Source organism: Tasmannia lanceolata, unplaced genomic scaffold (genome assembly GCF_043159265.1).
Source record: "Tasmannia lanceolata isolate RefF3 unplaced genomic scaffold, GAP_Taslan_0.1 ptg000035l, whole genome shotgun sequence".
Lineage (NCBI taxonomy): Eukaryota > Viridiplantae > Streptophyta > Magnoliopsida > Canellales > Winteraceae > Tasmannia > Tasmannia lanceolata.
This window is the reverse complement of record NW_027518712.1, coordinates 673,716-685,429: the sequence shown is the minus strand read 5'-3', so window position 1 is coordinate 685,429 and position 11,714 is coordinate 673,716. Positions and strand designations below refer to the sequence as shown.

The window sequence follows — 11,714 nt, the reverse complement described above, 5'->3', positions numbered from 1 at the left end:
CACTCTTGATGTATATAAAGAACGACTTTATACTCAATCTGGATTTACATAAAGGGCCATATGATCATACAAAAGTAATTTTGGTTCTGTTTTTTGTCAAATTTTGTATACACCTTACATGTAAAAAGTTATTACAAGTGAAGATGTTATGTAAATATTACAAGTGAAGATGTTATGTAAATTGAACTAAGACTTTACACCTTATGTGAATTGCCTGATATATGTAAATTTAAATAATGCTTTACATCTCTTGCGTATTGTCTGATGTATAAAAGGTTAACAGTGACCTGGACCTGCGGGTCCACCTGCCCCCCCCACTCTAATTTATGGGGTCCGGTTCGGGTCACTAGTTAGTGACCCGTTTGAAATTTGACCCGATCCGTATGAAGTCAAAACTGGGCCGGGCATGGAGGGCCGCGGGGTGCCCATAAAAAGTCAAATGATTTAGATTTTATATGGTGTAAGCCCTTATAGTTCCATATTTGTCAGAAAGTACTGTACGGACCACATCATAGGATGATCTAAACCTTCCATGTGATGGAACACAACTTAAATAGGGTGTGCCCAAAAAATCATTTCCATAGGATGATCCTAGCCCTCAGATCTATAGAGGTTTTCATAAATAATAATGTGCAATTCGTCAACATATCAGAGGGCTAGGATCATCCTATGGAAATGATTTTTTGGGCACAACCTATTTACGTTATGGCCCATCACATGGACGGTTTGGATCATCCTATTTTAGTGTGGGAATACAAACAGCAAAGAAAATAACCGGGTGACCTGCGGATCTACCCGGCCCCAACGGGTGGGGTCCGGGTTCACCAAATTGTGACCCAAAAAATTCCGGGTCATTTATGATCCGGCCCGTAAATCCCGGACCCGTATTGGTACCCGGCCCACCCATCAGTTTCCGAGGTCTACTTTTTCGTGCCCTTTATCTTCAAAAATCCAAAAAGACAATTAAAAAAAACGTAGGTTACAACTTACAACTCCTGCGGGTAAAAACAATAAAAAATAAAAATACAGGCTTACCTGATCCGTACGCAACTTTATGGTTTTGCTTCTTTCTTCACGTCAAAGGGTACAAATTGACGGCGTAGGGGAGCGAAAGTATCAGCGCCCAAGATAAAATCATTTCCATTGTTTTGGAAATATGCAGATGACAACGAACATCGGCATGGAGAATTTATATGATCATAAAAAATAAAATAAAAAGTGGGAGTTACCTGTTTTCCAAGCCTTCACGTGTTTTCACGGCCACCCATCATATATTCATATCGGAGCACAACCTATTTACATTGTGCCCAAACAGATGAACGGTTTGGATCATCAAAAAAATGGGCCGTACCTGTTTTCCAAGACTTCACGTGTTTTCACGGCCACTCATCGTATAAATTCTCCATCGGTATGATTGTGTTTAACAAGTATATCTAGACCATCCATCGGTTTAACAAGTACAGTTAATACGCAGGTAAGGGTGGCAATCGAGGAAGCTTTCCATACTATGTAAAGGCATAGTACCCAGGTGAGGGTGGCAATCGAGGAAGCTTTTCATATGATCTAAAGGCCACTTTAAAGCCTATTTTGAGTCGTACATAGGTGATGTTTTAGAAAAATCCGAACAGTAGGGTGAAAAAGAACACTGCAGAAAGTCATTTTCGTGTCCTTATTAGTTTCCTGACATAAGCAACTTCCATCCAGCTTATTTCCAACTCATGATGGCTAATTTGCAGAATTTTTTAGCTCATATGTGGCTCATATGATAGCTGATTTGGTAGAAACTCCAGGCCATATCCACCTCAAATGCCAACTTATATATCCAGCGCATATAATGGTTGATAGAGCAGCTGACATAAGCAATCTAATTCCCCGGCTGACGTGATGCAAGATGAAGTTATGCTTGAGATTTTAACCTCCCTTCTCAGGGCTTTAGGATGCTTCCAAATTTTAAAAACATCATCCTCCATTATTTCAACTGCATCCATGTCCTCATCACATTCTAAGGGAGGTTGATGCTAGAAGAGTTTATCAAAGTAAATGCTACTCTCGCTAGAAGGAATTGGCGAAGAAAGAATGAAAGCATTCTACATCCTACAAGCCTAGAAGAGTAAAATAGCTGTTGAGAAAATCCGCCGGGCAAAACAATCCGATCGTGCACAAATTAAACGAAAAAGTAATACACAAACACGCCACAAGAAGAACACCAAGATTTTACATGGTTTGGCCAAGCCTACTCTACGGGTGAGAAACACGATCTTCCACTATGAGAAAACAATATACAAGGGTTACAATGGATTAAACCAAAACCTACAAACCACAATCCTTTCCGCTTCACTCAAACCAAGACTGTACAAGAGTAACTCGAGAGCAAATCCAAAAAAACCACAGAAAACCCCGAGAGGGAACCCTAAGAAGAAACCCACGTCCTCTTTCTTCTTCTTTTTCTCTCTTTCTCTCTTATTCTTCTGTTCACTCTCCTCTAAGAGGTAGCCGACACTCCTCTTGCCTTCTTGCCGAAAAAAACATACAAGAGAGAAGCTCTCTTTTATAACATCAGTAGCCAAAAAAAATATGAATATTTTGGTCTGTTTTCATCCTATATGGGTATTTTGACATTTTTATGAGATATGAGTATTTTGGTCATTTTCCATGAGATATGGACATTTTGTTAGTTTTTATGAGATATGGGTATTTTGATACAGTGAGCATGCACTTGCAGACTGAAACTACAATGGGGCCCACATTGTCTGGGTCCTGACTTAGGGGTGCCCATAAAATCTTCTCCATATCTGATCCTAACCCTCTGACTTGTGGAGGTTTAAAATAGAGGGCACAGTATAGAACCCTCCACGGATCGAAGGATTAAAAGATCATCCTATGGAGAAGATTTTATGGCACCCCCTATCTATATCAAGGCCCAACAAAATTTTGGTTTGGATCACCCAGACAATGTAGGCCCCACTATATCTTTAGGCAGCATGTTCATGCACTACCATCCAAGGTTTTGAATTTCGGTTTCGGACTAAATTTCGGACCTTGCCGAAACCAAAATTTCCATTGAAATCCTGAAATTTAGAATGAAATTCCGTAAAAAGTCTTCAAATGTTGGTATTTTGGGCCGAAATTTTGTAAAACAATAAAAAAAAAATTATTTTTTCAAAAGTTTAGTTGAAATTTCCAAAATTTTGACGAAAATTTTGTACATTTCGGAAGTTTCGGTTTTGATACGTTTCGATTTCAGTCTCAATTGAATACGAATTTTAAAACCATGCTACCATCCACCATATAAAATCTCATGTCAATGGATCCACTTTGGATTGGATCCACCTGTCTTAGTCACAATCCATTGAAATCTCTTATCAGTTAGATCGGATTTTGAGTGTTCTTCGGATCCTACTTCCTACGTCTTGGTCACGATCCATTTCAAATCGGACCGCCCATTGGAGTGTCCTACTAGGTCCTACTTACATTTTACGTAGTTAAAATTCACAGAAGAGAGCGAGTGCAGACATGATCGATAGCTGTGAGGATGAGCCACAACAGCGGCAACACACTGGGCTATGGATTGACTTATTTCTACTAAATACCCCTAAAATAATACTTAAAGTTGTAAAAAAATAGAAGGTATTTTTCGTAAAACAGCACCATAAAATCGGATTTAAGACTGTCCTGCAGGCTTTTGTTGGTTGTTTGGATCCGGTAATAATTTCGGATCCTATGATAGGGTCCCAAGATGTGTCCATTGATCATGGTAATGTGCCCACTTAAGTTTGGATTTGGATTGTCCATAGGACCGTCTGGATCCATTGACAACCCTAATTAAATCTCTTCAGAAAAGTTATTTATACGGTTTGACCAATCTAAAATTGAAAATAAACTTCATAATTTTTCTTTCTCCAGTTTTCTGCATTCCTTTCAACTTGATTGAGGCTTCGGTGGGATTCTCGAGTTGGGTAGGGAAAACCAATCCGGATCCGATTTGGAAGATGGTGTTAGTTGGGTTGAGATATTTTGAGGCTGGTTGGGTTAGTGTTGACACTCTTGACCTGAGGATTTGGGGGTGGGCCAGGGTTGAAATAAACCCGATCCAATCCGGCCTAAACACGATTTTAATTCCACTCAACATCAAATGTAACATCACGCCGACCTTTCCCTCTGCCTGCGTGATGTAGTGTATCAAAAAAAAAGAAGGTATGATGGCTTTTTGAATCCCCGCCCTTTGTCTCGGTACGTGCAAGATAATGCTTGCTTTTTAAAAGGGGGATGATTTTTTAGCCCCCAGTAGGATAATAGACCCCTCTTTTTAACGTGAATGTGGATAGACAAGCTTTTTTGACGTCAAATCAACTTAAATAGTGGGTTGTATTATTCTTAAATGGGGAGAAAAAATCATTTCCTTTTTCAGATTTCTTTTTATATGCAATGTAAAAGTGACCTTTCAGTACCTGTTTCTTCTCTCTCGTTCTTCTTCTACTGTTCAACAACAAAATGGCCCTTACACGCTCTACCACCATGCCAAAACCTCCTGCTCCCTCCTCTTTGATGTCTTGTTCCGAAGAACATGAGGAAATCGGCGCTCCTCCCCCTCATCCTCCGCCCTGTGAGAAATCTTCTCCACAAAAGCCCAGAAAACACTGTGACTTGAAAACACCTCAAACAGCCCAGAAATCCACCGGAGAACCCTCTGATGAAGACGAAGAAGAAACCCACCTTTTGAACACCAAACTTACCCAACCCAATGAACATTCTACATCTGATTCTGGTGAGTCCGAGTCCGACTCATCTCCACAAAAGCCAATCAACTCGAAGCCCAAGAAGCCCGAAGCAACACCGAATCCGCTTAAGAGTTCTATTGAGCCCAGCAATAATGAGAAAGGTTCAAAGAGAAAGCGGAAGGCTTCAAATGATAAGAGTTCTATTGAGCCCAGCAATAATACCCAACCCAATGAACATTCTACATCTGATTCTGGTGAGTCCGAGTCCGACTCATCTCCACAAAAGCCAATCAACTCGAAGCCCAAGAAGCCCGAAGCAACACCGAATCCGCTTAAGAGTTCTATTGAGCCCAGCAATAATGAGAAAGGTTCAAAGAGAAAGCGGAAGGCTTCAAATGATAAGAGTTCTATTGAGCCCAGCAATAATGAGAAAGTTTCAAAGAGAAAGCGGAAGGCTTCAAATGAGACAGTCAACAATGAGGGCGAGCCTGCCAAGAAGAATCTCTTCGAAAGGCTGTGGAGTGAGGATGATGAGATTGTGATTTTGAAGGGCATGGTTGAATTCATCAAGAAAGGGTGCAACCCGATAACTGACAAGAAAGGTTTCAAGAGCTTCATTAAGGATTCAATAAGTATCGAATTCCGCAAAAAGCAGATGAATGACAAGATATGTAAGTTGAAGAAGAAGTATGAGCGAAATTCAAGTAGAGCGGCCAAGGGGAAAGTACTAAATTTCAGTGATAGCCACCAGAAGAATTCCTACCATCTCTCTGAAAAGATATGGGGCGGTAATATGGTTGCTTGGTCAGAAGCTTATGGGGTTGATTCTACACGCGTAGATATGGGGGCTGGTTCAAAAAGTAGAAATTCAAAGGTCGGGAATGAAACAGTGGATTATGACTTTCTTCACTCCAATCTCGTACAGAATTTGAATATGAACTATTATGACGGGAGTATGTTAAAGAAGGGTTTGAATTTAGTTGAGAGTGCAAAGGGAAGAAGCTTAGAGGAGAGATGGAAGAAACTGCAATTGATTGAAATGGACATTTACAGGCGGCGTTTCATTTTAATTAAAGAGCAGATGGATGCAATCTTTGATGCGCTCCGTTCGTCGTTGTAAGTTTCTATGAGGTAATGGTTCGAAGACTAGGCTGATTTGGTTATTTTAAATGTTGGTTTTTTGTGGGTGGAGTATTTTGTAGTACATTTTTGTTAGAGTAATTAGGGTTTAAGCAAGGATGCTTAAAGCATTACACCCAAGGTATCTAGTTTGGAATTCCAAGTTTGTTGCCTCCAGCCCCTATATATAGAGATACACTAGGGTCTTAATAGGTTAGTGGGCTCTAGCCCAAATAGGCCCACTACACCGGTCCATTATCTTATTGGGCTTATATTACAACATACATGGGTTATATTATATTCCCAACATTTTTTTGTGGGTGGAGCATTTCACTGGTCATTTCTATTTGATGATGTTTGAATTTATGCTTCTGATGTTTGTAACATGAATCAGTTTTCTATGATTTAGCTCACATAAATTTTGCTTTTGGTTATCATATGTTGAAGAAGTAAGCAATTTAATGGGAAAGATTGGACATGGTACAAATAAAACACCTTTTATGCTGAGCAATGGGATCAATATCTGGGTCCATGATGGATGAGCTGGTATACTATTAGGCTGCGAGAATGGATGCTCATAATCTATAGAGACATGCTAGGAAGCAACGCCTACTTCGGGGCACTCCCTAATTGTTTATCCAACTTCCCAACTACTGAATTCATTGTCCAATATAGCTGGGTTAATGTGACTAAAGATATTCTATATAAGTTGTTTATAATTAACTTTGTGAATTCATTGATTTGTTGTGGATTATTGTGACTGGAGATACTTTATGTCGGTTGTTTATAATTAACCTTTTATGACTATTCAATTTGTGTTTATTGTATGACATGAATCATACAACTATTTGCTTTTCTTCTGCGATTATGGGCCGTCATTGTATTGTAATTTGCTTCATATTACTACGGTTTGGCCCGTCATTTTACACCCATGCATAGCATGGGCCCGGATTACTAGTGCGCGCACGTGTGTCTATATATATATATATTTGCTGTCCTCGAATTCCATTTTAGATCTGTGTCGAATCAAATCATGTTTTGGTTTCGCTTACTCATAGTTTTGAAATTCCTATCACAGGTCTGAAATTTTCTTTTCTGATCTAGCGTTTTATCCTACATTCCAAGTTTGTAAATCTGAAAGTTCTCCATATCTGCACATTTTTCATCATTAGAATAGGTTCAGAGCGCTGAAAACAACCTTGAATCTACTCAAGATCCAATCCAAGCCTGAATCAAGAATCGAGTTAATTGTTCAAAGTTTGGAAGTTCCTCAATATCATGAATCCTTATGCTGAACGCCCCTCTTCCCATGAAAGCTCATCTTTGATCTGCTCATGAGTTGCATATGCTGGAAATGAGAATCACATGAAGTTAATTTTATTGCTTTTACATGCCTTTACTAAAATTGGAAAAATTGATTGCAAGTGGAAGATAATCGAGCTCTGGCAATTTGTCTCGGTGGAAATTGGTTGAGTTCCTTCGTGATTTGATCTTAACCCTTTCTAAAGCTGCAAAGCTTTCAAAATATTATGAAACATGAGCAAAAATTGTAAGAAAAAGCCTCAAACTGAAGGAATCATTTGGACTCTGTGAATCCTGTTAAAATTGTGAATCAGATCTTATATGCTTGCAAGATCATGGTAATTTCTTGTCCAATCCGATCTTCATGGAAGTGTAGAAGTTTCAAAGCATTTATTTTAAGATTTTCCGCTCATTATTAGCTTGGGTCATTGAATCTCAGCAGAATTTTGAAATTGACAAGGAACTCGGGCCTAGAATTCTGCCATAAAGATTTCTGAAGTTGAAAAAGGAAATAAATCCTATTGCTGGATTGTTGCTGAAGCAAGCTCTATACGTTCAAGCCACAGTTTGTAATGGAGACTTTGAACATTGGAAACACATTGGGCTGAATTTCTTGAAAGGCATAAAAATGCTATGATTTTGCACTTGCTCTGGTGGAACACTGTGAATGCCTTCATACAGTCCAAAATCCAAATGGCTAATGTGTAATAACAGTGATGATTTGAAGAGAAAATTCTTTTAAAATCTTCGAGCTCCAGGAATAATCTTTGCATGTTTGACTGAAACAGTGCATTACTTCAAAGCTGTCTTTTGCTCTTTCATGTGTACACCATCTGTTTGTATTGTGGAAATCAGCTAAGGCCATTGTATGGAGAAAACTAGAAACCACAAGCAAGAAGTTTTCCGAATTGTGTGTCTGTGGGTTGATCATGTGGCTTATTTCTTGTTGAGTTTACATACATAGTGGAATTGCAATTCAGTTGGCACCATATTGTGGACTAACCAAGAGCCACATTAGAGCATAAAGGTTGTTCCATTTTGGCCACTCTTGATTGTGAACATTTCCACCAAATAAGGACAGCCTCATCATATGAGCATTGTTGTTTGTTGACTTCCATGTTAATTGGAGATTATGTTTCTGAGAACTCCAAAGCCTTCCTCAAAATGTCCAATAACTTCAATTGCAGCAGATTTTAATTTCGAAGAAGTTACTTTGAATGGTGTTCAAATCAATTAGGTCCATTGAGAGAGTTGATGAGCTTATCAGAGTGCTCATTTTCTCCTTAGCATCTACTTTTAGGCACTTTTGAGTTCTCTGTCCATTATGACTCGATCATATGATTACTAATAGACAGTGTCCAAGCCATTTTAATGCAGCAACCTTGGATGTCCTTGGTCTTGCAAGAATGTTAATTGTGCAGGCAATTTGATCCAAATCGGTTCCAGACCTTCTCCTTGAGCATGGCCAGTTTACGCTATAAAACAGTCCCGTAAACCAAGCCAGTAGTTGAATATTAATCGGAGTTAAAGATGCTTCAATTTGAAGAAGCCCTGAATTCGAGTGCTAGCTTAGTAGTTCTAACTATTAGTTCGTTCAAATTAGTTCGGGAATCCAAGACTATGGAATTTGAATGTCAAGCCTAATATTCAACGGCTACAATAAGTAGTTTTTATGCATTCTGATTTGTATGAAAATACCCCTTCCAATTGAACATATTCGATGCCTAATTAATCGGGTATCTCTTATGTAGGTGGGGGTCTTTTATGTGCCCTAGTTTGACTAGAATAATACCTTTATAGGTCTCTTAGAATGAAAACCCTAAAGTATATAATGACCTATGACCGGAAGAAGACATAAGGAGATTTCTTCTCTTGGGAAAAGAGAGTAAATAATGAAGAGAGGAACATATGGCACCAAAAGGAGGCATAATGAAATTTCCGTTTTTGGGAAAAGAGAGTAACATGAGGTGAAAAACCAAACATAAAGTTGTTTTCTCTTTGTTTAGCTTTCTCTTTGTACTCTTGTTGAGAGGGGTGAGTGTGATTTTGTTCCCATGTAGAGAGAATTGTACGAACTCAAGAAAATGGAAAAAGGTTTATGGCTGTGAGTTTGGGGTTGATTGGTGAATTTTGGCTTAATTCTGTTGTAATTAATATATTATGGCATTCTTGAAGTGGAATATCATAATATCGCTCGTAAAAATGAGCCTTTGTGCTTAATCATGTAAATTGTGTGTGCTTTTTTGTGTGTGTGTGTGTGTGTGTGTGTGTTGCCGTTATGTGGTTTTTTTTTTGTCTTCTATCATGGCTTTAATCAGATTTTGTGCATTGGTTTTCTACAATAAGTGATATCTGTACTCCTTAATTAGAAGTACCAAGAGGGGTAGCCATTATTGTAGAAAATGAATATTTACTCACTTTCAGTACATGAAAATCCAACAAGAGAAGCATGGAATTTCATGAGGATGTGATGCTCATACTTCAATTGATGGGCTTCCTGCACATACATGAAAATAGAATTGGAACTTTTAACCATTCAGATGGCTTAAATCCCTACTGGGTCTTCTTTGAACTTCTGATCCAAATCATTGTAGCTTGAAAGCTTTGTATTGATGGATTTATGATTTTACTGTTGACATAAGCAAGAAGGCTCAGGTGTGTTACTTGGATCGGTCGTTTGTATTTTATATCATAGATGGATTGGAACACTTTTTTTTTGGATAGGTAAGATGGATTGGAACTTATTATGATTTTACTTCTCCGCCTATGACCAAGGGAAAACAAGGATCATGATAATCTGAAAATTGACTCTTTGTTCAAGATTCGATTTCACCTCCGTCATGACTAAGTGTGATGAGGACCACCTTTCCACGGAGTTAACCGACCTACTTGAGAAGGTTCCTCATGAACTTCAGCACCCTAAGGCTTTAAGAAGGTTAAATCGGATTAGAGAAAGGTCAGGTAAGGACATGACAACCAAGTGAAGTGCTGACATCAGTAGTAATTTTTCAATTCCACAGGGTCTAAGTGATGTTATTATAAGACGTGGCACTTTTGTAATTTTGAATGTGATAAGACCAGTCTTGTAAGGGGTGAACGTGCCCTATAAATAGGTCTCTTGTTTTTTTGAGCACTTTTGAATTGAATTAGAGACGAACTTCTACTCCAGCTTCGAGAAGAGACGTTGGCACTTGCAAGAAGCACTTTTGAGTGATGTGGAGAAGGAAATCCGGAGTTTCTGTGGCCTTCCATCTCTTCTTCCTCTCAGCATTACTCTTTCAAGGATTTCAATAACAATTCCATTTTTCCACTCATTCTTGATTGTTTTGAGCATCTTTATTTGCAGTTTTCTTCCTTTTTAGTCCATTTACAAACTGATTTGATTTTTTAATTCCTGTTTTGTTTGTTGTTTGTATTTGGATTGGATAGTTTTTGGAAGGATCTCTGTAGATCTACATTTTTTGTATCAGAGCCAGATCCGGGAGAATTCTCATTCCTCCAGGTTCCAAAATTGGGGATTTCGATCAATTCTTCTTTGATCATGTGCTTTGTTTCAGATCTGTATTTTGGAGGTGATTACTGTAGAGAAATTACAAAAAATGGCTTAGATTGCAGAGTTTCAGGTTGCAACATTTTTCCATCCAAAAATTTCCCCAAATTCCACGATTTTTTTCCTTTTCTGAAATTCTTCATCAGAATTCGTAAATGTGGGGAAATTTCGTAGAGATTCTTATCATTTGTCTCCAATTCTACTAATCCTAGTAGATTCAACAATTTAATGCTCCAAAAGATTAAAATCGTCATTTGAAATTCAAGTTCATTCACTTTGATCTTTGAAATTCCAGTTCATTCACTTTTGATTTGTCAATATTGTAATTCGTGGGAGAGATTTGAACAAAATTCAAGTTATAAAACTGGATCTCATATGTTGGAGGTTGACAGTTTTCGATAATTGAACGAATCTTTTCCATTTTCCAGCGATTGTTTCTCTTGTTCATTGAAATTTTCGCATATTTCACCACTGTTGTTCTATTTCTCATTTGATCTACATGTGTTGCCGCTTCCACTGAGTTTCTCCATATTCAAGTCATAAATTGCATTGTTTCCTATCTTTCTGTGAGCTTTATTCTTGTCCGTATTAGGAGCCGAAGCTACGGAATTGTGTTGAAACCTTGATTTGGTCATATTACAACTGTTGGACTGCTAGTTTGAGCATTGCAGATCAATTACATACAGATTGAACAGTGTAAACTTAGTAGACATAGTGATTTTCAAAAACTGCCAACACCAGATCGAGTCTGGAACTAGAATTTAGCCACCTGTAGCCGCCTCCAAACAGATTTTGTTTCGGAGAGAGTTGCAGCCCGACCTCAAATAAAATATCAGTACTTCTGTCACAAAATTAGGTTTCCAAACAGAGTAATTACATTTGTGATGCCTCCTATAAGAAATACTATGGCTGAGCATGAGGATGGGATTTCAAATCCTACCGAGTATACTTTAGTTGATATCATGCGGCAGTTTGCTTTTAACCAGGAACAAATAACCATGACGCAAGAGCAAATGGCTGAGAAT

General features: G+C 38.4%; 1 protein-coding gene across 2 annotated transcripts in view; it reads left to right on the top strand.

Moving 5' to 3' along the window:
- The first annotated feature begins 4,416 nt into the window (after positions 1 to 4,416).
- Positions 4,417 to 11,714, top strand: part of LOC143859666 (uncharacterized) — a 34,673-nt gene continuing 27,375 nt past the window's right edge. Inside the window, exon 1 of one of the 2 annotated variants that reach the window (XR_013239315.1) lies at positions 4,417 to 5,849. Coding sequence is in view for 1 of the 2 variants with exons in the window: in XM_077370320.1 (XP_077226435.1) it covers positions 4,492 to 5,838 (1,347 nt within the window). In the remaining variant the exon portion in view is untranslated. The remainder of the gene's footprint in view (positions 5,850 to 11,714) is intronic. The other variant, XM_077370320.1, reaches the window with a different exon arrangement.